Raw genomic sequence first — 27,351 nt, 5'->3', positions numbered from 1 at the left:
GCTAAGGTGGGTTGCATATGTCAAGTCGCTTAATCCGGAGGTTCGACACATCTCGGGGAAGGACAATGCGGTAGCGGATATGTTATCAAGGGCTCGGTTCGGAGACGACATAACCGAATCGGATAATGAAGAAGTTTCTGAAGACTACTTCGCGTCGGAGCACATATGCCGAGTAAACGTAATCCGAGAATTCCGGGAAGAAGAATACGAGGGAGAAAGCTTGATGATCGGAAAGATGTTACAAGAGGCCGAGGATTCAACAAACGATAAAGGAAGAAGAGCCGAGATCCGAAGGAAAAAGAGGCAAGTCCAAAAGTTCTTCTTGGAAAACGGATTAATATGGAGGGCGCCGAAAAGACCGGATGGTATACCACTTCGAGTAGTCGGGACAAAAGAGCAACAAGACCGGATAATGTCCGAGTTTCACGAATCCGATTGGGCTAGACACCGAGGAACATGGGCAACATTTGTGAAGATCAAGCAAAAATATTGGTGGAAGAAAATGTACAAAGATGTCGCGGAGTTCACGGAAAGCTGCAAGAAATGTCAAGTCTACTCCGGGGTTCGACATCGAGATGAGTTACATCCGACATTCTCACCGACAATCAACTTCAAGTGGATGGTTGACATAGTGGCCATGCCGACCGGGATCGGACAAAAGAAATACTTGGTATTAGCTCGGGAAGATCTCACGAATCAAGTAGAAGGTCGAGCGCTTCAGAGGAAAACGTGTTCCGCGGTATGCCAATTTCTTTTGGAGGAAGTATTTTGTAGGTACGGGTGCCTAGGACAAGTGATTGCGGACCGGGGAGAACTCGACTCGGACAAAGCTAGGGGATTCTTCGCCAAACACGGAGTTCGGTTATCGTTGACAACGGCATACAATCCGGAGGCCAACGGGAAAATCGAACGAGGACATAGTCCGATCGTGAAAGCACTTGCAAAGGCATGCGATGGAAAGGTGAAGGACTGGCCGCAGATGCTTCCGTATGCGCTATGGGCAGATCGGACAACGCATAGCTCCATAACCAGTTACATGCCGGCAGAACTCATGACCGGACAAGCACCGGTAATGCCGACGGAAACCGCTGTCGTAGTGTATTTTGTACACTACGTGAAAAACGTATATAGTATTAGATTCAATAAAAAATGAAGAAATAGAAGAAAATAGCAAAATAAATGGAACATGCATAGGGCAAGATTCGAACCTTGCACCTCCATGTTAATAATGTAATGCCTTACCATTACACTAGCATTTCAAAGCATAGATGTCCCACATAGAAAGGTAAATTCACGCTAGGATAAACATTAGAAAAACGCATAACAAAAGAAAAAGCTACACATACACATCTAGCGTACATGATAAAAAACGCACAAGTTAGAAAAAGCATGATCACTTTAGATAAAGCATATAGTCTATCTATAGGAAAAGCATGGGGTCTATAGTTAGAGAAAAAGCATGGATTACTAAGACTTCCTCATCACTACATAAGGATGGGGAGCACAATGTAATTGTGTGTGAAAAATATTTGGAAACTAGATATGTTTCTAAAAAACACCAATTAATAAACTATACTCGTGGGATTCACGAGAATTCTATATCATTCTCTTTCAACCGAAGTTTATATTCTTATATTCATATTGATTAATCTAATACAATACACTCGTGGGATTCACGAGTTTGCTATAACTCTTTCTTACAACATATTTATATTCTTATTAGCCTTAAAACTCTCCTCTTCCTAGTCCAAAACCCCAGCGGTTCCCACCCGACTCACGCAACGATCCGGAGCCGAAAGGCACGACACAGTTGGTGAACCCGACGTGAAGGCGGGTGGCAAGGAGATGGAGAATCAACAAGAGGCAATGAGCATAACGATGATGATGATGTTCGAGCGGATGCTACAAGAACAACGAGTGATGTCGGAGATCACGGCGGCAGTAGAGCGGCTTGTGCGACGAAATGGGGAATTTAACGGAAATGATGTGTCATGCTATCTACGTGACTACAAGGCGGAGATGATACGATGTGGGATAGAAAGGATGGACATTGGGATCGAACTCGAAGATGATGACGGTGCGAACGGCCTTACCGAGGATTGGGCTAAAGTCGAAAGGGTATGCCGGAGACATGATGAGAGGAAGATGAGAATCTTGTCAACGACATGGCCGATGAAGGATGGTCGATTGAAGACAAACGATGGAGCCGATATGAAGGCCGAAATACAACATGATGGTGCGACGGAAGAGGGTGTAAAACAAGCTACCCTCTTGTCTTGTGAAAGAACGATGGCGAAGGATAAGGCCGATAATTCAAGTGTAGAAGGAAATTTCGGGATACAAGTGCCCGAGACATCGGGTCAAAAAGGGGTAAGCATAATAGATGTTTGCATGATTGATGTGATTAAGGAGGTAGCCACAAAAGACGAAATCGAATCGGAGGTGGCTATGGACGAATCAATGGCGGATTGCCATATCGAGACTTCCCCACCACTGATTCCAGAGACTCCAGCGGTTGCGATCGAAAGGCAACGTGAGACCGAAGAGACGGAAGGTGGCGGAGAGAAAACGAATGTCGAAGCCGACGAATACGATGAAGAGATAGCCGAGAAGAATGCTAAGGGTAAAACTACGAAAGAAGGTAATACCGAGGATTCATGCCAACAATATCTAGAGACTTCGGCGGTTGTGTCCGAGAACCAACGTGAGACCGGAGAGACGGGAGATGGCGGCGAGGAAGGTAAAGTCGGAAGTCGGTTCGGATGGAAAATGATCCATCCGAAATTCCAATCTAAAAGAAAGTGCGACAATGCGGAGGTCGGGTCTACGACGGGAGAAGCGCGTAATACAGAGCACGCTCTACGGCGAATAAAGAAACGCGTGTTATGGCGAATAAAGAAGCACGCGCTACGGCGAGAAAAGAAGCATGCATTACAACCACACGAGGACCGAACAACGAGCACATATCGGAGGACCTACGTAGCGAACAACGGAAAGAAGTGCCGAAAGTCGAACCGGACAAGGCAGGTGAAAACGAAGAAAAGAAAGCAAATCCGGACGAAAAGAAAAGAAAAGAAACCGACCCGAAAGAGCACTGAATCGGTAAAAACCGATCAACCGAGTCCGGATCGACCGAATACAAATCGGAAAGGAAGCCGAACTAAACGAAAGACGATCCGACGAGACCGAATCGGAAGTAAGCTAATCCGACTAAACCGAAAATCCGAAAAGAAGTCGAGATTGATGAAGAAAAGAAAGAGGGCAAGAAAAGATACTACCGCGGATGACAAGGACCAAGCGGGCCATGCAAAAAGCGAACATAGAATATGGTGGATCGGATGGCGACAATGGTTCGGGTGGAAAGAATGGGTCTACTCAAAATGGAGAGACAAAGTTGACATAGCGGGACAAACGGAGGATGAAGGAGGAGACTAACAAACACCAACAACTTCGGCACATACCGGAGGATGTGCGGGTTTGGAGGGGGTGAGTGTCGTAGTGTATTTTGTACACTACGTGAAAAACGTATATAGTATTAGATTCAATAAAAAATGAAGAAATAGAAGAAAATAGCAAAATAAATGGAACATGCATAGGGCAAGATTCGAACCTTGCACCTCCATGTTAATAATGTAATGTCTTACCATTACACTAGCATTTCATTAGTGTTAAAGCATAGATGTCCCACATAGAAAGGTAAATTCACGCTAGGATAAACATTAGAAAAACGCATAACAAAAGAAAAAGCTACACATACACATCTAGCGTGCATGATAAAAAACGCACAAGTTAGAAAAAGCATGATTACTTTAGATAAAGCATATAGTCTATCTATAGGAAAAGCATGGGGTCTATAGTTAGAGAAAAAGCATGGATTACTAAGACTTCCTCATCACTACATAAGGATGGGGAGCACAATGTAATTGTGTGTGAAAAATATTTGGAAACTAGATATGTTTCTAAAAAACACCAATTAATAAACTATACTCGTGGGATTCACGAGAATTCTATATCATTCTCTTTCAACCGAAGTTTATATTCTTATATTCATATTGATTAATCTAATACAATACACTCGTGGGATTCACGAGTTTGCTATAACTCTTTCTTACAACATATTTATATTCTTATTAGCCTTAAAACTCTCCTCTTCCTAGTCCAAAACCCCAGCGGTTCCCACCCGACTCACGCAACGATCCGGAGCCGAAAGGCACGACACCGCGATCGCAACATGGACAGTGCTACCGTGGAAGGAAGAGATGAGCCGGGAAGAACTACTAGCAGTCTGGATACGATAACTAGAGGGGAGACCGACAGACATAGCGGAAGCAATACGCCGACAACAAGAAGCACGATTAAGGAACAAAAGCCGGTTCGACACAAAGCACCGACTACGACCGAGGAGGATTGAAGAAGGAGACTGGGTGATCGTCTATGATAGTAGTTTGGACCATCAACATACAACGATGCGGAAATTCGCGAAAAGGTGGTTCGGGCCATACGAGGTTCGGAAAGTCTTCGACAACGGAACGTACCGACTGTCCGAGTTGGATGGAACAATACTACGAGTGCCTATAGCCGGGAAGCGGGTGAAGATTTTCCAGAAGCGGACCGACGACAAACCCTATGTGATCCAAGCCAAGGCCGACAACGAGGAGCAATCGGACGAAGACCACGGTGATGCGGGAAGCGAAGAAAGTGAATTACAACTCATAGTCGACATAAGGGGAGAATCGGAGGAAGCTTTGGGTGAAGACGGATATGGGGAATCGAGAACTTCGGCACATACCGGAGGATGTGCGGGATCGGAGGGGGCGAGTGTCGTAGTGTATTCCACACACTACGTGGAAAACCATAAAATAATATATCCGATTTAGATACATATAAATAGATAAATAAAATATCAAAAGAGTTTATCACATGCATAGGGCAAGATTCAAACCATGCCCCTCCACGTAGATAAACCCCAACTTTACCATTGTAATAACTTATCTTTAGTGTTATAAATATAGATTTAATACGTATAAGACCTTTATTTACACATACCTTTATTAAAAGGTAAAAATCATGTATTCTTTAGAGTGTGAATATATTATTTACACGTGACATTAAAAGTGACTCATGCACATCTAGCGTGCATGAGCCCTATATTTAGGAAATGACAAAGCATCACATGCACATTTAGTGTGCATGGACACTTTAGGTGAAAAAGCATGAAGCCATGCTTAGCCTCTTCCATCTTTATATAAGGAGGAGAGAAATATGTATATGGTTGTTGATTAATATACAGGGATTGATCAATCTAATATATTCGTGGGATTCACGAATTTTGCCATCTAATTGCTCTTATAATCTAAATATTGTTTTAATTACACTAAACTCGTGGGAGTCACAAGATTGCTATCTTACTTCTCTTTCCACTATTCATAACTAGCCTTAAGTTGTATTCCTCTTCCTCCTAGTCAAAAACCTCGGCGGTTCCCACCCGACTCACGCAACGATCCGGAGCCGAAGGGCACAACAATGTGGGATTCACAAGTTTTATTTCTTACTTCTCTTTCTACCTATTCATAACTCACCTTATATTGTATTCTTCTTTCTCCTAGTCCAAAACCTCAGTGGTTCCCACCTGACTCACGCAACGATCTGGAGCCGAAAGGCACGACAACGTTGATGGAGGCGAGGGAGTCGCAGATCTCTTTGATCCGAGTTGTGTAATCGGCCACAAACAGATCTTTCTACCAAACATTGTTGAGCTCTTGCCTAAACTACAGCTTCTTGGCCATTATATTGGTCGCAAAAACCCTTTTGAGATTCTCCCATGCATTTTTTGGCGTCTTGGCATCCCGGACGTAGCTAAGTAGCTTATCTCATACATTGGATGCGAAGCAATAGATAACTTTGCTTGCCACCTGTTCCTAGCCAGAAAGTCCCTATGTGTCACATCCGGTGTTGCATCATTAGCTCCTTTTACATAACTCTAGTACCCATGCCCCAACAAGTACTGGTGCATCTTGTACGACCAAGATGCGTAGTTGCTCCTATCGAGCTTCTCTGTCGAAAGTGAGCTTCCCATACCTCTGTCCATGTTCCTGTCTCTTCTTCTCTGGAAGAAGAAAAAACGTGTCTCCTTCTTGTTCGCTTTGTTAGTTGCCGAGAATTCTCAACCCTCGCGCTCTGATACCATGTAAAAGAATACGTGTGGAAGTGTATGTGACACACTGAATATAGTCGGTTATCCGGAAGATATAACAGTTAGGTAAACATAGAGTAAGGGTAACAGAGAGAGAGAGAGAGACTGAGTGGAGAAAACAATAGTCAACTTCTATTACCAAAATGTTCTCAATACTCAGTACATACAATGTGCTCAGTGAACACTATTTATACAAGTCCTCAAAAGGACTGATAGAAGTAATGATCGGTACTTCAATGCTCTTTAAATAGCCTCTGACACTAACTGCCTATATTAGGTCTATTTCCTGGAATAGGTCTAATCGGCACGTGTGACGTTCCGGATCAGCTTACACAGCCACTTTGTCATACAGTATGTATTCGTCATCTTGATCCGTTATCTAGTTCATCATCCGGATCCAATATCCGACTTCTTTAGCTGATCTGGCATCCAATCTGAAACCCAGTCCGGAGCCTATGGGCCTAGCCAGTCAGATTGATTCTACTATGACCTACTGTCTTATCTAGCCAGTCCAGCCCATATTGAGTTTGCTTGCTCAACAACTAGTTATCTGTAGGAGGGAACTTGGCCGAATTTTCCTGTAGGAAAACGGGGTTGCCGAAAAGAAGAACCAGACCATAGAGGACGCGACAAGGGAAATATTATGCTAAATGAGAAGAGCATGCCCAAGTTCTATTGGGCCAAAGTGGTCAGGATTGTCATCTACCTATAGAATTGGACGCTTGCCAACAGAGGAGTGTCACTGCATCAGATTTACTTTGGGAAGAAGCCAAATCTGGTGCACTTAAGGATTTCATTCTGGCTAACTGGGCTGATGGAAGAGTTGAGCCGGAATGGCTAGCCAAATGAGCAACTAGCATGCGACGAGGACTCGGTTATGCAATCCCGGCGGATGAAGCCGAAGACACGGCTTACCTCCAGAGAGAAGGGAAAGAAGAAGACACCAGAATACAGCACTAAAGTAGGCACGTCGGATCGGAGTTAATCTAATGGAGCCCTAAACAATGGCGGACCTCAAGAACTCAGGTCAAAATCGGCGAAGAGGGCCTTGAAGATGGCCAATGAGAAGTTGTCTCGTCAACTCGTGATAGGAATTGTTTACTCTGGGATGGACTTAGCCTCAAACACATGGTGTTCATTTCGGAACACTTCACCAAAGGGGTGGTTAAGGGATGGATTTTATCCGGCTATCTTATTAAGATCCAACTGATTTCATATATGTTCCGGATTATTAAGACACAATCGATTAGATATAGCACGCGTAAGATTAACAATTGAAGAGCAAAACGGCAAGTACACCAGAGACACACTATAATTAAAATAGAACACATAAAGTGGTATTACGTTCGCTAAACAATTACATCAATTCCGGATCCTTTTATAGGCATCTAGTAGGAAATACAAAACGGTGCCTTACCAGCTACCGACACTATTAATCGGTGCGGATCCGGATCGGTACAACTATTCGGATCCGTCCGTTCCTATAATATTCCCTAACTAATAATTATTCTTATGATTATCATATTCTTCTCCAACTCATCCTTGTATACATTAACCCTTCAAATCATACTCTAGGCCAACATGAATCTTGTTATCAAGTATGGATGTAATGAGCACATGGCACGTCACTATGCGTACATGACCAAAGTGGCAGAGCTATGCGAGTCGAAGAGCTAGGCGAAGGCGGCACAAGACGCCAATTGGAAGGCAGCCTGGAAGAAGAGATGCATGCACTGGCCAAAAATGAGACTTGGGACCTGGTTGACCCTCCCCAAATGAGTCAAGTCGATCGGTTGTAGATGGGTGTATGTCATAACTAGACTCGAACCCATAACCTTTTGTTACACGGGTCGAGACTTTACCATTAGGTTATGAATTGTAATTTGAAGGATATTATTTTCATTTAGGTTTTATTGGGAAATTCATGTATATTTCCAGATTTCTCTGGAACATTCTAGAAACTTCAGGAGTATTCCTGAAGACACTATAAAAGGAGGTGCAAGGCATTAGTTCGAACCAAATTGGTTCAACGCCAGTCTTAAGCCTTCTAACTACTGTTGTATATCTTCCGTCATATAATACATATATCTTTCGCATCATCATTCTCTCTCTCTCTCTCTCTCTCTCTCTCTCTCTCTCTCTCACTCACTCATTCCTTCTCTCAAAGTTCGACACCTCTCATAGTACTAATCCTTCTCTGTCTTAGTACTATTCCCCAACAATAGTACTAATCCTTCTTTTAGTACTAATTCCTTCTCTGCCTTAATAGAGTTCCTGACAGTTTGAACCAATTTTGACTACTAGTCTCCCTCTTCCTTCTGTCTCCCTCCTTTCCTACTAGTCTCTTATTTCCCTTTTCCTTCATCCCATGGCCACCGTTAGCGCTGAAGAGTATCAATCCGTTTTCTCGGAATTTCAATGCTTGAAAGAGAAGTTTCATGCTTTGGAACAAGAAAATCAACGCTTGTTGGGGGATCTTCAGCAAATTTCCTTAGAAAAGCAGCAAACGCAACAACAGCATGGGGAACTTGCGTTACGCGTGCAACAACTCGAAGCAACCATCGTAGCAATGCAACAACAAGGGCACGGAGCACAAGGGATTCATAAAGAACCCAAGATTGGCCTTCCCACGAAGTTCGATGGAACGCGAACGCAGTTTAGAGGGTTTCTTAACCAGGTACGGTTAGTTATTCAAATGCATCCGTCCCGATATCCCACCGATGCATCACGAGTGGGTTTAGTAGGCACGTTGTTAAATGGCTCAGCATTAGCATGGTTCGCTCCGCTACTAGAAAAGGAATCTCCAGTACTAAATAATTTTGAAGAATTCATAAGTGAGTTTAAAGCATGTTTTGGAGATACTGACAGCATAAGGACTGCAATCAACAAAATCCGGCGATTACGCCAAGGTGACCGTCCAGCCTCCGCATATGCTGCAGATTTCCGCCTACTCGCCGCCGATATCCCCTGGGATGATCAAGCATTGATGGAGCAGTTCCGCTATGGTCTACGCAACGATGTCAAGGATTTACTCTTGACTTTCCCTGAAGAGCCAAAATCATTAACAGAAGCAATCAGTCGAGCGGTCAGATGTGACAACCGCCTCTTCGAGCGACGTTCGGAACGACAATTTCAGATGCCGAGGGCAAGATCCGAGCCTACCTATGCCTCAGTGGTAGCGAAACCTTTTCAAAGGGAGTCACATAATGCGCCTCCAGTAAGTACTCCAACTCCAATGGAAATTGACACTACACGTCGTCGTGGGCCGCTATCGGAGGAGGAAAAGCAACGACGCCGAACAAACCGATTATGCCTTTATTGCGGTGGACCAGGGCATATCGCGATAAACTGTCCCCATAGACCAAGAAGGCAGGTAAACCAAGTCATTGTTAGTTCTGACTATACTAAACCCGAGTCTATTTCAGTAGGAATCTCTGATAATCCTCATAGTCATAATAGTCCTAATAGTACTAATAGTCCGAATCTCGCAAACAAATTTGATGTCCTTAGCCAATTAGAAGAAGAGTTAAACGACTAAGTCCAGCCAAAATAGGAGCCGTTTGGTTGGACAGCCCTAGATCTGTGCAGCCCATTAGTGGTTCCATTCCCTCTAAGCAAGTTAGTGATGTGTTCGTAGCCCAAGTAGCAGTTAGTACTAAAAGTACCCCTCCAGTACATACCTTAGCCCTTCTAGATTCCGGAGCTAATTCTTGCTTCATGGATAGGAATTTTGCCCGAGCTCATCAGATATCTCTCAGAAAGCTCCCATGTCCGGCCTCAGTAGTAGTCATTGATGGTCGTCCCATTGCTTCTGGTAATATCATAGAAGAGTCGGAACCCGTTAATATTGTCCTAGATAACTTAACATGTGTAGTATCATTTAATATTATTAGTATTCCAGAACATCCCATAGTTTTAGGATTACCATGGTTCGAGTTACATGACCCAGACATAGATTGGAGGACAAGGGAAATCCGGTTGCGACAAACCCAAGGATCTACCCAGAAGGTTGCAACCATTTCGCTACGTCAGTTGCGTGAGGAAGGGCGCAAGGAGGAAATGTTTCTCTTCGCAATATCAGTACAACCCTCCAGCACCACCAAAGAGGAGTCCACCGTTCAACTTCCCGAGAAGTATCGTCAGTATGCTGATGTGTTCGATAAAGTACAAGCCAACACACTTCCTCATCATCGGCCGTACGACTGCGCCATCGACTTACAACCGGGAAAAGAGCCGCCATGGGGGCCGATCTACAATTTGTCACCAACCGAGCTAGAAGTCCTTCGAGCCTATATAGAGGAGAATTTGGAGAACGGTTTCATTCGGCATTCGAAATCTCCAGCCGGCGCACCCATTTTCTTCGTCAAGAAAAAAGATGGCTCTCTTCGACTCGTTGTAGATTACCGTGGCTTGAATAAGGTCACAGTAAGAAATAGGTATGCTCTTCCCCTTATCTCAAGTCTTTTAGAACGGATCAACAGTGCCAGGTTCTTCACGAAGATCGACTTACGAGGAGCCTATAACCTCGTACGGATCCGACCAGGAGATGAATGGAAGACCGCGTTTCGCACCAGATATGGGCACTTCGAGTATACGGTCATGCCGTTCGGACTCACTAATGCGCCGGCAGTCTTCCAGCACATGGCGAATGATATATTTCGAGATCTCTTGGATGATTTTTTGATCATCTATTTGGATGATCTACTGGTTTATTCAAAGACCCAAGAAGAACATGATTCTCATGTACTATTAGTACTAAAACGACTTCGAGAACATGGTCTGTATGCAAAGTTAGAGAAATGTAGTTTCGGGTGCAACCAAGTGGAGTTTCTCGGCTATGTCATCTCCTCAGAAGGCATATCTATGGACCCAGCCAAGGTCAAAACGGTGATAGAATGGCACACTCCGCGTTCGGTGCGGGATGTGCAATGCTTCCTAGGCTTTGCAAATTTTTACCGGAAGTTCATACAAAATTACTCAAAAATTGTGCTGCCTCTCACACAGCTCACCAGGAAGGGACAATCATTCATTTGGTCTAAAGAGACGGACATGGCTTTCGAGAGTCTTAAGAAGGCGTTTACATCAGCTCCAATTTTAGGTCATGTGGATCCGGAAAAACCATTCATTATCGAAGCTGATGCATCGGATTTCGCATTGGGGAGCATTCTGTCACAACAGGGTAACGACGAGAAGCTACATCCTGTGGCTTTCCACTCCCGTAAGTTTGACGCCGCCGAAATCAACTACGAAATTCATGATAAAGAGCTATTAGCAATAGTTGATTCTTTTATGCAATGGAGGCATTTCCTGGAGGGATCTCCTCATCAGGTCACTGTATTCAGTGACCACAAGAACCTTGCCTACTTTCAAGATGCTCGTGTACTGAATCGACGTCAAGCTCGGTGGGCCCACTTCCTCACACGCTTCGACTTCAAAATTACATATCGTCCGGGGAAGCACCAAGGGAAGGCAGATGCATTATCACGGCGTTCGTATCTAACACCACGTCCCGGTGAGCCAGCTTTCGATAACCAGAAGCAAGTAATCTTGGGTCCAGCACGACTGCAAGCAACACAGGTCTTTGACATGCCCGTGGATTCCGACATTACCAATACTATACGTGAGGACTTGAAGACTGACGCTTTCGCCCAAGCTATACTAGCACAAATTGACCCCTCTCGAGCGTCATGTTCACAATCACAATCACCAGGTACGGATTATCGGCAATTCAAATACTGTGATGGATTACTCTTCTTTAAAGAACTTTTGTATGTTCCTAATGGTTCTTGCCGCCTTCGAGTAGTACAAAACTGCCATGACACATATACAGCAGGACATTTTGGTAGTACTAAAACATTAGATTTAGTACAACGATCATTCTGGTGGCCCCGTATGCGACAATTTGTCGAAGATTTTGTTCGGACTTGCGATACATGCTGCAGAGCGAAAATGCCAAGACATCATCCATATGGTTTATTAGAACCATTACCAATTCCAAGCAAGCCATGGCAATCCATTGCTCTTGACTTCATTACAGATCTTCCAGTCTCTAAGGGATTCAGTGCGATTCTCACAGTGGTGGATCGATATACGAAGATGGCTCATTTCTTACCATGTACTAAAGAAATATCTAGTGAAGACACCGCCGAAATTGTCATGCGGGAAGTATGTCGGCATCATGGACTCCCTGATAATATCATCAGCGATCGTGGACCCCAGTTTGTGTCAAAATTCTGGAAGCACCTTTTTAAAATGCTGAAGGTCACTTGTAACCTCTCCTCCGGCTACCACCCACAAACCGACGGTCAAGCCGAACGAACAAATCAAACACTGGAGCAGTATCTGCGGTGCTTTCTCAACTATCATCAGAATGACTGGGCAGATATTCTTCAGTTCGCCGAATTTGCCTATAATAACGCTATCCACGCATCGACTAAAGTCACGCCATTCTACGCTTATACGGGATATCATCCCCGGTGGTGTGTCCTTGAAACCCCAGAAGTGTCCACAAATCCTTGCGCGGAGGATCGTTTGGAGCGGTTACGCAAGATACAAGCGGATTTATCTACTCAACTCCAGCAAGCTCAACAATCACACAAGGACTACGCAGATCATCATCGACTTCCATCCAGTTTTAACATTGGAGATCGGGTGTGGCTGCTACGACGACACATCAAGACTACTCGCCCATGTGAGAAGTTGGATTATCGGCGATTAGGTCCTTTCCGCATTATCGGGAAGATTAATGATGTCGCTTTTCGTCTCGAGCTACCTCCGCAACTTCGGATACATCCGGTGTTTCATAGTTCTCTCCTCGAACCCTATCACGAGAGCACTATCCCAGGACGTACTATACAACCTCCACCTCCTATCGAGCTCGAAGATGGACCTGAGTATGAGGTCGCTGCCATCCTCGATTCCAAGATTGTTCGCAACAAGCTCTACTATCTAGTCGATTGGCTAGGATATAGTCCCAGCGAGCGTACTTGGGAACCGATCGAGAATGTGACCAATGCTCGTGCTCTTCTAGAAGACTTCCATCGACGATATCCCGAGAAACCGGGTCCTCAATCCAAAACGACTCGTGAAACTCGTCGTTTTAAAGGGGGGATAGTGTCATAACTAGACTCGAACCCATAACCTTTTGTTACACGGGTCGAGACTTTACCATTAGGTTATGAATTGTAATTTGAAGGATATTATTTTCATTTAGGTTTTATTGGGAAATTCATGTATATTTCCAGATTTCTCTGGAACATTCTAGAAACTTCAGGAGTATTCCTGAAGACACTATAAAAGGAGGTGCAAGGCATTAGTTCGAACCAAATTGGTTCAACGCCAGTCTTAAGCCTTCTAACTACTGTTGTATATCTTCCGTCATATAATACATATATCTTTCGCATCATCATTCTCTCTCTCTCTCTCTCTCTCTCTCTCTCTCTCACTCACTCATTCCTTCTCTCAAAGTTCGACACCTCTCATAGTACTAATCCTTCTCTGTCTTAGTACTATTCCCCAACAATAGTACTAATCCTTCTTTTAGTACTAATTCCTTCTCTGCCTTAATAGAGTTCCTGACAGTGTATAAAGTTAAGTACAATGCTGACAACTCCATCAACAAGTATAAGGCCTAACTGGTGGCCAAGGGCTATGCACAGAAACACGGAAACGATTATGATGAAACATTTGCACCGGTCACGACGATGACGACCGTTTGTGTGTTGTTGATCATAGTAGTGGCAAAGGGATGACACCTGCATCAGATGGATGTAAAGAACACGTTCCTCCAAGGCAACCTTGAGGAACAGGTATGCATGGTGTAGCCTCTCGGATTTTTGTTTGAGCTGAACAAAACGGCAATTTGCCGATTGAAGAACTCCATTTACAGACTCAAGCAAGCCCCCCAAGCTTGGAATGCCAAAGTTATGCAATGTCTGCATAAGATGGGGTTTGCTCTATCAAAGTCGGGCTCACCCTTGTTCAATCAACAAGGTCAGAATAGGCCGGCCATCATATTGTTGTGTGTCGATGATCTGGTGATCGTTGGCCCCCAAATTGGAGGAAATCGACCACGTCAAGTCTATGTTTCCGGCATCATTCGAGATGAAGGACTTGGGGGACCCTCAATACTTCCTTGTAATCAAATTGTTCCGTACTCCAAAAGGCATATTGATCAGCCAATGACATTATGTGATGAATATGCTCTTCAAGTTCAACATGATGGATTGCAAATCCATCTCGACTCCTCTTGATAGGAATCTCAAGGTTCGCCACGGATCGGGGCTGGCTTGCGATACGACACAGTTCTAACAAATTGTCAGAACCCTGATTTACTTGAAGATCACTCAATCTGACCTCAGCTTTCTAGTCGGCTTGATTAGCCAATTCATGTCGCAATCGATGTCTGTTCACCTTCATTGTGTGCAAAGGACATTGCAATGTGTCAGCGGCACGAAGGATCGTAGGTTGTTGTATCGAGGACCTTCAATACGCCTATTGGGCTGGAAGTTCAGGTGATCATTGATCAACATGATCGAAGACTTTGATTTTTCCATACGATATCGTAAAGGTTCCATGAACACAGACGTTGATGCACTGAGTCACATTCGTGAAGTTAACATGCTTAGCTTCACTAAAATAACATCAGATCTTTATGATCACCTTCAAGGAAAATATCCTGATGACCATTATTTTAGAAAATATTGGGCAAGAGTTGAGTCTGGAATAGACATCACCACAACCTCGAATGAATCTTTCCACATTGTTAACGGTCTGCTCTATCGTAATGGGAAGGTTTGTGTTCCAGATTTGACTAAGGTCAAAAAGATAATTCTTTTTTAATGCCATGATGCACCCTCAACAGGGCACCCTGGAATACATCGCACACTCATTCTCATCTCCACTCAATTCTATTGGCCTAAGATGCATCTTGACATACATAGCTATGTGACTAAATGTCACCAATGTCAGGTTAATAAAGCCAAGCGACTTAAAGCCGTTGGACTTTTACATCCCTTGGAAATTCCCAAAAATAAGTGGGAAAATTTGTTAGCCTTCCTCACACCCAAAAAGGCCATGATGTCATATGGGTTGTGGTTGATAGGCCAACAAAAATGACCAGATTTATTGCTACTAAAATGGTCAGTAACAGCTCCTGAATTGGCTTACCAATTCGTTGATGAGTTATTTCGTTTTTATAGGTTGCCCATGGATATCGTGAGTGATCAAGATCCAAAGTCTTTAAGAAGTTAAAAACTACATTGAGCATGAGCTCCACGGATCATCCTCAATCTGATGGACAGACAAAACAAGTAAATCAAATTATTGAGGACATGCTTCCAGCATACATTGGTGAAAACCAACAAAATGGTAACGTTATCTCTCAATTTTGGAGTTTATTTACAACAACTTAAAACTAACTTCTCTAACTTTTCATTGCAAGAGTGCAATTTTTTAAAGAGGGGGAGTATGTTACGGGCATGACCATATATCACGTGGTAAGATTATATTGTAGTATTCTATACACGTGGATAAAGTGTGAGTGTTAAACGGGAGTGTAAAGAAGGGAAGGATTACTTTTAATCCTTACGATTGAGACAACCCATTAAGCTCAAGTGTGAACTTGTCGGGGGCTTTAGGTCTGACTATAAATATGAGGCCTTGCTACCCTCATTTGATACATTATTCAACTACGTCGAGACTCTACTTAAGTGGTGATTAAACTCTTGTAGCGAGCGCGCTAGTACCTAGTACAACTCGATGCCACGGCAGTGGTATGGGACGCCGATCGAAGCTCGAGTCTGTCTCAATCCCTTCGTTAGGGGATGATCGAGTGGATCGGCACCCTTTTTCTCTCCCCCCTTTCTTTTCTATATATATTTTCTGTCCTTATCATACGCTTACATTAGGATCAAGCTCTAACAATTGAGAATGTAAAGATAGGAGGAGTACTTTAAATCCTATGGATTTGGACAACCATTAAGGGTCAAGTGCAAACTTGCCAAGGAACCTTGGGTCATGTTATAACTACGAGACCTAGCTAACCTCATAAGGAAAGGGTCGACTACGTCGAGACAGTGATCTTGTGGTTAGAGCGCTCCAGTATCAAGCACAACGCGAAGCCCATATGCGGTGGTATGGGATGCCATTAAGGGATCAAATCCCCCTCAATTCATTCTCTAGGGGGTGGTCGAGCAGATCAGCACCCTTCTTTCTCTCTTTGCCTCTTTATTTTCTTATCTATTTCCTTATATTCATGCTTACATTAGATATATCCATGACACATGCCGTGAACAAAAACTCACTATTCTATGTGAATTTATGTTTCATACCCTTGATTCAACCTAGACATCCAGATAGGTTTGGTATACCCTTCTATTGATGATCTTGTATGTCTCTTAGAAGCAACACATGTAGACTTAACATTAGAACTAGCTAGACTTGAGAAATGACACAAAGATAATGTGGATTTATATCATACATTTGATTAGGATTTCCATGTTGATGATGCAGTTTGGTTTCACCAATGCGACAAATTATCACTTAGCCACAATTATGTGGTCTAAACATGCAACAAAAAAATTTCTTTCCTTTGTGTGGGAGGGTTCCTATCGGGAGAGTTTTTTTATTTGGGTTGGCTTTAAAATGTTGACACATTTTGTACCAAACATCTAGAGAATTAGTGGTTTTAACATTATTTGTATGCGCCAAATTTGGACAATCCATTTATTATCCAAAGAGATTATGCAAGCTCAAGAGTCCATTCATATGTTGTTGAGATGATGTATAAACCAGTTTCCTTTTTGCTAGAGAAAATTCAATGAGGTTAGTTAAACAAGGTTGAGGGTCCCAGAAAGAAATACTTATAATTATTTATTATGCTTGATTCATTATAATTCAAACGTTTTCTAATAAAACAAGATATACCTTTACTAGTGAATGCGCGCGCGTGTGTGTGTGTGTGTGTGTGTGTGAGAGAGAGAGAGTATACGTGTATGTAATGAAGACTACATTCAAGTTCCTTTGTGAGTGGTCATAATAAACAATTAAGTCAAGATTTGGAAAAAAACAATTCAAGGATAAGATTCTAACGTAAACCTCCCAAGAAAACGATGCATAAGTAAGAGAACCTTAGACAAATGGACATGTTCTATTACCGAGTAAGATTCAACATTATCAAGTTATTGAACGAGAAAAAATGTGTTTGTAGGATGTGTCATTTTTGAGACACTAGTTCTTTGGAGTAATTTCCTATGCTTTCAAAGGAGTGGCTCAAGTTTCATGACTACCTTCATTAATTAATGTCAGCCTTTTTATATTTATAAATATAGAGGGATGTTTTTAATCAATCTCTAGTTTGAGAGGGAAACCATTTTCCTTCGACAAAGCGTTGTTGATATGCCTAGGATACATTTATCAATAAGAAGTATATATATGTTTCCTATTTATGTGTGATTGTTGAAGATTTATAATGCATACACACATAATAGTGGGGAGAGGGTTCATCTATTCAAGCTCTATCTTTATCTATGCACTACAAACTGCCCTTGATATATAAATGGGGATAGGGTAATATTTTGTCGAATAAAAGGACCACTTCGATATCTAATTCAACATTCAAAGGAGAACTCTTTGCTCTCTTACCAATTTAGGTCAATTTTATCTAGTATATTCACATTAGTCTTCCGACAATGGATGCATGCATAAAGATACATGTATATATATAACTATGGCCATGGCCTATGATTTCTAACACCAATTTTCTGGGAGTTACATTGGCATCAAGTATAGTACATTGGTTTATGAGGTCTTCTCGTGCAAGTATGAAGTATTTCATCTTACCCAGTTCTATTGGCATTGTTACCAAGTCTACCATCCATTTAAAGTACATCTAACAACTTTCACACGTTCCAACAAGCTGTGCCTTGGCCACCAATACTTCCCTTTTATTTTAGAGAATGTCACCCAAACACCTCTATGCCCTTCCCAAGGACCTTCATGATACTCAAATACCAATTTTCTTTTGTCTTCTTTCTTGCAAACTATTCTCAACGATGTGTTTGTCCTCTTCTTAGGATGCTTTAAAAGATCTCGTCCTTGAAGGAAATATTTATACACCTTCTTCCAAATCCTTTGAGCCTCTTCCTTCATCCATGATAGATTTGTCGTCAACCTACTCAAGAATCATCCTATAAGTAATCAATCCCCTTCATATTCATCTTCATTGAACATAGAATATGTACCTTCACTATTTCTTTCAGTGGTTGCGAGATCTGTCTTGAAAAAGTCAAGTTCCTCTGCATTATCCACCGAATCCTCAATTTCCTCTTGGTACCTATCTCTAGACAACATATAAGCCATAGCATTATCTTTTCCAATCACATGTCAAACTTCTGAGTTAAGTGATTTGATGCATGTTATCCACCACAACATAGCTATCTATGGTGTTGAGCATCTGAAAATCATCCCAAGAAGTAGACTCTTTGTGACCATATATATAGGAAGTCACTCGAATTTAGAGCCCTCGAGTCTTGAGGGCTCAAACGTAGTTTATTATACTTTATTAAATATTATTGTTGTTGTTGTTTTTATTTCTATTATTATTGTTGTTATAATTATAATTAGTTAATTATATTTCATGCCCTTCATTTAGTTTTGATATCCTCGTGGGATGGCACGAAAGGTAAATAAAGAAAAACCTAGATAAGTTCTTTAATTACATTTGTGGCCTTTAGGAAGAGCACGAAAAGTACTTAAATAAACGAGATAAGTTTTCATAATTTTGATCTATCCTTAAGCACCGTCTAGTAGAGGAAGTGTCGGTTTTGGCCGGCGTGCTGGGTTCAACTCCTGGCATCAAAAAATGTTACAAGAAGACGTTTCGTAGTGCTCGGAGATCGGAATTAGAATCTGAAAAAATCATCGCAATCCTCATGACGAAGGCTTCATAGGGCATGATGGATTTCCTAGCAAGACAATTTTGTGATTTGTTTTATGCCGCTATCACCAAAATTCAAGTAATTTTATGTCCCAAGCTCGGAATTTCGAGTCGAAAATTCAAACACGATCCTCATGGTGAAGTCTTTGTACCAGATACTCAAACAAGAATTTCCAAACAAAAAATGCAAAATATATATTATAATAAAATTTGTAACCAATGGTAAGTTTAAGACAGTGTGAAAGTACAATGAGAAAATTCTCAGCTCCATTACATGGAGTGAACAAGAGATAAAAGAAGGATTTGGAAGAAGATAGGAGTAAACAAAGATGATAATCACGAGTAGAGCTTTGGGGGGATATCTTAGAGTTTTGGTGCAACGTCTCAACGAACAATGGCCACGTCACACTTTGTTAACATTGATCTTGCATGGCCTCATGATTTGCAACGCTTGGTCTCTCTCTAGAATTCAACAACACTTCTACCTTGTCTCTAACTTCTCCCCCTAACAATGAGTTGTCTTCACCCTTTTACAGGATTCCAGAGGCTCAATCACCAATATATTGTGAGTGGTTTTTATTTTAGCATGCTCCACGTTTTTTCCCCCCTTCCACACTCCACTTTTAATAACAGTGGTATGGGATGCCATTAAGGGATCAAATCCGTCCCAATGTGGTTGTGTGGATCGGCACCCTTCTTTCTCTCTTTCTCCCTTTATTTTCTTATCTATTTCCTGAAATTCATGCTTACATTAGATATATCTGTGAGTTGACCATGACACATATCTTGAACAAAAACTCACTCTTATATTTATGTTTCCTACCCTTGATTTAGCCTAGATATCCAAATAGGTTTAGTATACCCTCCTACTGATGATCTTGTATGTTTCTTGAAGCAACACATGTATACTTTACATTAGAACTAGGTGGACTTTAGAAATGACACAAAGATAATGTGGATTTATATCATACATTTGATTAGGATTTCCAAGTTGATGATGTGGTTTGGTTTCACCAATGCGACAAATTATGACTTGGCAATGTGTAAAACTAAAGTACAAGCAATTCAATGGTCTAAAAATGGCACAATTTTATCTTTAATTTGTGTGGGAGGGTTCCTTTACTCAGATTGGCTTCAAGATATTGGCCCATTTTGTACCAAACATCTAGTGAATTGGTGGTTTTAACATTATGTGTATGTGCCAAATTTGGACATTCTATTTATCATCCGAAGAGATTATGCAAGATTGAGGGTGGATTCGTATGTCATTGAGATGATGTGTAAACCACTTTCCTTTTTGTTAGAGAAAATTCAATGAGGATTCAATCACTAATGCGGTTAGTCAAATAATTGTAAATATTGTTATGCTTGATGATTGATCATTCAAACATTTTCTAATAAAACAAGTTGTACCTTCACTAGTGAGAGAGAGAGAGAGAGAGAGAGAGAGAGAGAGAGAGAGAGAGAGAGAGAGAGAGAGAAGAGAGTATACGTGTATGCAATGAAAACTACATTCACGTGCCTTTGTGAGCGGTCATAAAACCTTGAGCACTTTTTCAATTTGAAGAGGAAAGTTGGAGAAAATGGATTTCAATCACAAGTCAAGCTTTGGATACTTTTTCTTTCAAGATAAGATTCTAACATAAATCTCCCAAGAAAACGGTACATCAGTAAGAGAACCTTAGACAAATGGACATGTTCTATTACCGAGTAACATTCAACATTATCAAGTTATTGAACGAGAAAAAATGTGCTTGTCGGATGTGTCGTTTTGAGACATTAGTTCTTGGGAGTAATTTCCTATGCTTTCAAAAGAGTGGCTCAAGTTTCATGACAACCTTCATTAATTTATGTCAGCTTTTCGATATTTATAAATATAGAGGGATGTTCTTAACAAATATCTAGTTTGGGAGGGATGCAATTTTCCTTCGATAAAGAGTTGTTGATGTGCCTAGGCAACATTTATCAATAGGAAGTATATACATATATGCTTCCTATGTATGTGTGATTGTTGAAGATTTATGACACACACCCACACATAGTAGAGGGTGGAGGGTCCATTCATTCAAGCTCTATCTTGATCTATGCACTACAAACCGCCCCTGACATATGAATGGAGATAGGCTAATATTTTGTCAAATAAAGGGACCATGTCGATATCTAATTAAACATTCAAAAGAGAATTCTACGCTCTCTTGCCAATTGGGGTCAATATTATCTAGTATATTCACATTAGTCTTCCGACAATGGATGCAAGACATAAAATATACATGTAAATATATAACTAGGACCATGGCCTAAGATTTCTAACACGAATCTTGGGGGAGCTACACACAAAGTAGAACATAGCACATGTAAAGTTATCATATTCTTCATTCAAGCATGCTTCTTGACTATACTACTAGCACCCTTGTTTGATGCAACCCAACCAGAAGAAGACCATGGACTCGATTAACAACAAGAAGATGAATATGAAGAATGAAAGCCTAGCCCAATTTGTGTGGCAACTTGGTAAAGGCAGATGGATGGTGGTGGTCGTCTCCTTGTATATCTTGTTCTTCTCGGGGGCTACGTACATCTTCGGGATCTACTCGGGCGCGATCAAATCCGCGCTCCATTATAACCAACAAACCATAGACACCCTAAGTTTCTTCAAAGATCTAGGGGCGAACGTGGGGATAGTGTCAGGGTTGATCAACGAGGTTGCCCCACCATGGGTGGTGCTGGCCATAGGGGCAGGCATGAACGTTTTCGGGTATCTCATGATATGGATGGCGGTGACGCACCGGATGGGCCCTCCGACACCGGGCCAAATGTACTTGTACATATGCATCGGGGCGAATTCGCAGACGTTCGCCAACACGGGGGTGCTAGTGAATTGCGTGAAGAATTTCCCGCAGAGCCGGGGTGTGGTGTTGGGGCTGGTGAAAGGCTGTGTAGGGCTGAGTGGGGCCATCTTCACCCAGATCTATCACGCCATATATGGGCAGGACACGAGGGGCATCATCCTGCTCATAGGGGTGCTTCCCACGGCCATCACGCTGCTCTTCATGTTCCTCATCCGCCCCACCACACCCGTCATGGACAAAGCTCACGACAAGTACTTCTTCTCCTTCCTCTACCTCGCCCTGCTGCTGGCTGCCTTCCTCATGCTCATCATCATCATAGAGAACGTCTTCCCCGTCTCTGCTGTTGTCTACAAAGCTATGGGAGCTGTCACGCTGCTCTTAGTTGCAGCCAACGTGTTGGTGGCAGTCCAAGTCGAGAAGGACGTGTCTGCTGCGCTGCACCTCAAAACACCGCTGGTACTTAACCCCCCCCAGCCTTTAAGCAGAAGCGGAAGCGGAAGTGCAGGTCACCGCCATCGCCTAGAGGAGGGGGCAGGAGTGGAGCTGCTGCTGCTGGACACTTCATCCTCAAACCAACCTCCTCAAGGCGGCGTTGTTAGCAGCAGGTCTGAGAGTGAGGAGTGCAAGGAAGGAGACAAGGAGAAGGAAGGAGGCCCATCCACAATAGTGGTAAGGTTCGAGGATAACAATGATAATGGTGTGATGAGCAAGGCCATGTCCAATGAGCACCATGACCATGACCATGACCACGACCACGGTAATCGCGATGGTGCTAATATTATTCACATTCCAACCAAGCATTCCACATGTGCCCATTTCACATCGAGGGTGAGGTCATTCTTCAGTGCGAAGACTTGGCCCGAGAGAGGCGACGATTTCACTATTCCACAGGCGATTCTAAGCCTCGACATGTGGATACTGTTTGTTTCTATCACGTGTGGGATAGGGGCCACTCTCACAGCTATCGATAACATGGGCCAGATCGGGGCATCCCTTGGGTACTCCACGGTAAGCATCAGCACATGTGTATCATTGATAAGTATATGGAACTTCTTAGGTCGAGTGATTGCAGGATTCTTGTCCGAGTATTTACTCCAAAGGTATCGATTCCCGAGGACGCTTGGTCTTACAATCGTCATGGCAGTAGCATGTGTTGGTCATATCATGATAGCTTTCCCTGGTCCCGGAACACTATACATTGCATCAGTTGTGATAGGCCTATGCTTTGGAGCTCAATGGCCTCTTTTATATGCTATTGTTTCCGAGCTTTTTGGGCTTAAATACTACGCAACTTTGTACAATGTTGGTGGTATCGCTAGCCCATTGGGCTCATATTTGCTCAATGTTAAAGTGGCCGGCTATTTGTATGATAAGGAGGCCAAGCGACAAACAGACGCATTGCTCCTGTCAGGGTCATCCACTATGGTCACGGAGCTCGTGTGTAATGGGTGGCAATGCTTTCGAATGACATTCTTGATTATGACTATCGTGAGTGCAGCAGGGAGCTTTATATCTGTCTTTTTGGTCATGAGAACAAAGAGGTTCTATGCCCAGGACATATATGCCAAATTTATAACTCTACATGCCAATCCACAAACCAACCATGCTACTACAACTTAATCGTAGTGTGTATGTGGATTTCCATTACTTTGTATCGTGCTTATATTAAAAAGCTTTCGCTCATTTTTAGAATTAGTGATAGAATCCTAAGTGTAATAAAGGTTCACAATCACACAAAAAATAAGAATAAGCACATCATTATACTTGACAAAATATATGTTACATTGTGAAAATCTAATTTTATAATAAGTAGGAAATATTTTTTATTAACTATAACATTTAAATATTAGTTTCTATATAATTAGAAAGTGACTTTGCCTTACTTAGAGTACTCCAAACGAAAGAAAGAAATATTAATGTCTTCTAAGACCAAATTTGGCCCATATGACAATGATTTGGCCCATGTGACAATGATTGGAGACTCAAACTCAAATACAACAATAATCTCATTTTTGGGTAGCATTGAAAGGGAATTGGCACTAAACATTTCGAGTTGGCTCCTAATAGATACCTCTCGGCCATCTCTCCAAGCAAAAGCATACAATAATGGGATGTGTATCAAATTTCAATCATCAAAACTAAAATGAACATAAATAAAAGAGTTTTAGCGTGGTACAAAAATATTATGGGGTGTAGCATATTCTATAAAGGCATGGCTATGTGCTAAGACTAGTTTCATTTCCATCCAAGTCTCTCGAAAAGGAGTGAGGGTTTAAAGGGTTACGATGCGGATGTGGCCCATAGATGGTATCTCGACCATAGCTTCTAGGTGGGGTAAATCACATTCCCTTATCTTCTTAATGTCTTTTGCACGATAACCATTGACTTTGAAGCTCGATATCCAAGGGTGTTTGCCACTAGTTCATATAGTAAAACCTTTTTGATGGGAGTGACTCTAGTGGGTTGAATCATCTATGTTGAGTATGAATTTGCCATATTTCTTAGTGTATCACTTTATCATGGTTCTCGTGAGATTAAAATTTTATCTATCCTGTAGGTTATTATACCAAAAGCTAGTATCTTCGGATTCACAGAGTGATTGAGATGCCTCAAAAGCTGGATGAGATATCTTAATTGATGGATTCATAGAGTAGAATTTCAAATTCCTAGTTGTGCTTCTAATGTACACAAAGAGTATAATAGATATTTGATTCAACTCTAATCAAAGGCTTAGTTATTTGGTTAATGCAAATTTTCATTGGAAACTCTAACTTCAACTAAACATGTATGTGTACTTTTGAAAGTAAAGAATCAAACCTTTGAATTCATATTACATACAAACATATGTAGTTGATTTTTCATATCTTTTGATTGCCTTTGTTATTGAATCATTTTAATTTTTTCTAATTGATCATTGGACAACCCCTTACTTTTGGTAAGTGGGGCACATAAACTAACTTGATAAGACCATCAAAACTAAAAGAATTTGTCATCGCAATTTGGGGTGTTTCTAATTAGTTGATGCAACTTTTTTTGTGCTAGCATCTAAACTTTGCTCATCCTATTCGGTACTCTGTACATGATGGATGTAAATAGTTGACGTTGTGTAAAGTGTGTTGCCATGCAAATTGCAACAATTGGGTGTAGGTTAGATTTATAAAGGCATTTCCCTAAAAATACTAACTAATAATATGCAAGGCCACAAACTAAAAATATCTTTATCCTTTTACAATGAATAAAAATACCAAGGACATTGTTCATGAGTTCAACATTAGGATTTGATGACTATCCACACATTGAAGACCTTTGAAAATGTCACATGACATGTAAAGTCTTTGTTAGAGAGTTATGTAGGACTCTATTGTCTATACTATAACAAATTAAAATAGACAACATCAAAATACTATGAAATTTGGTAGAACCTTACTCATGTCTAAGAATATTCCAACTCCTGCGGCTCAAAAGCACTGGAATAATTGGGGTGTATCAAGCAGTCATTTGAAGGCTTATTGGAAATGGATTTGGTCTTTTAGGGGACCAACAAAATACACTCTCTTCAGATGGCTTTTGCTACATGCAGCACTACCGGTAGGTCAATCTTTGAAAGGAAACGTGGCACCCGTTCTTAGACAATGTAGTTATTGTGGTGACTTCCAGGAAACTACCAAGCATGCTCTCTGGTCCTGTTCACTAGCTCAACAGGTATGGAATAAAGTTCTTTCTTTATTCCTGACAATTAATGTAGGTTGCCTATTCTCCTGGGGATCAACGGTATGGGGGGTTCTTCATTTTAGTCTCTTATTGTATGAGGCAGATGATGCTCTAGAGGCTAAGACTGTCATCAACAGGCATCTAATATATGTCTCGCCTTTTCAGCAGCCTCGAAAGCAAATGCGTGCAACCCAAGTATGGAAAACAGTATCCACGGTTACATTATGAACCTTATGGAAGTATCAATGTAAAAGACGATATGATTCCATAGATCCCCTTCTCTCAGATATATTGCTAGAATTATGGGACAACTTACTAGCGGTAGTGCGTGGGTAGTATGACAATATGTCGGGCCTTTCGGAGGTTGTTCTTAAGAAAAGGAAAAAATTACAGCAGTTATGGAGGAAGTTGCCTCTATTCACGATCTCCTCTCAAGGACCAATTTGGAAATATCATCATCCCTGGCCCTTCCCCTGATTATCCTTTTTGTATATAATACTCTCTAAATTGTACAGTTTGTAGCCTTATGGCGTTTTTACTTAATACTAATGAAGGAAATCTTTTTGGAAATAAAATAAAAAATAAAAATAGACAACATCAATATTAACTCATTATAAGGTGCAACTTTTGTTATGTTATTTTTCTGATGTAAATTCAAGAGGTGCCTCCAAATGTTACAGGCTTTGGAGAGGATCTCAACTAAATTTATGGAACTTCCCTTTTCTCATGCTTTAGTTATACATTTGCTTTACATGTATTTCATATTTAATCTTTCATAAGAAAGGTAATTAACAAGAATGCATTCATGGCTTTTGTTGATTTTGAAGGCATTTTACACTACCATCACTTGCATTTAGATTTAATATATAAAGGTGATGATGTGAATATGCCTGAAATGCATAAAATGGTAGATGCTTGATTGATCTATGTATGTCAAATTTATGTAAGACAGTTGGTTACAATATTCTGTAGCCGCTTTCAAAAGTGACTTTGACATTTTTGTTGTAAATTATTTTTGTCCAAAGTATTATGATAAAGATATGCACAAATTAGATATATATACAAAAGCATGGGTACAAGTGTATGCAATCTTTTTTGAAAGGATAAAAACAAAATTTCATTATGAGGAGACGAAATGATCTCAAGAGATAAAAACATGCATGAGTCTTGGAAAGCTAGTTGTAACCATGATGATTAGGAGTAGTCTTTTCCATGGATAATGGAACTATGGTGTATAGTCTTTGTATGTTTTGCCACTATCTTCAATTGTAATTTGTAATTTGTAATTTGTAAGTGAAAGATGGTTGTCTATGATGAATAAGGTCAAAACCAACTCTTTTAAAATTTTAAGTTTATTGAGATTGATTTTGAAGAGGTTACGTGGAGAGAATGGTTTGAAGCTTGGAGGGGTATCTAAAATAAAAGGATTGGGTCATTGACAACAATATGTGTAAGGTTGATCACTGAATACGCCATAATATATGTGTTCATCTTTCTATAATATTATATGGGTCTATGGAGTTAGTATTTTTTTTCCTACGGTGGATTTCATCAACTATCTACAATGTTTTGGGGATATGTGAGTAAATGTTACATTATTATTATTATAGCAAGCTATTAAAAACATACATGACATCTATAATATTATATGGATTTATGAA

General features: G+C 41.3%; 1 protein-coding gene across 1 annotated transcript; it reads left to right on the top strand.

The window, feature by feature from the left end:
* The first annotated feature begins 21,149 nt into the window (after positions 1–21,149).
* Positions 21,150–23,809, top strand: LOC147864142 (protein NUCLEAR FUSION DEFECTIVE 4-like). The gene has a single exon (XM_087319818.1). The coding sequence runs from the start codon at positions 21,548–21,550 to the stop codon at positions 23,597–23,599; it is 2,052 nt and encodes a 683-aa protein (XP_087175944.1). The 5' UTR covers positions 21,150–21,547; the 3' UTR covers positions 23,600–23,809.
* The last annotated feature ends 3,542 nt before the right edge of the window (positions 23,810–27,351 follow it).

Source organism: Azolla caroliniana, unplaced genomic scaffold (assembly GCF_043228905.1).
Source record: "Azolla caroliniana isolate FFs.n. ecotype wild unplaced genomic scaffold, voAzoCaro1.0.p SCAF_5, whole genome shotgun sequence".
In the NCBI taxonomy this organism is placed as follows: Eukaryota; Viridiplantae; Streptophyta; class Polypodiopsida; order Salviniales; family Salviniaceae; genus Azolla; species Azolla caroliniana.
This window is presented reverse-complemented; position numbering and strand designations above follow the sequence as displayed.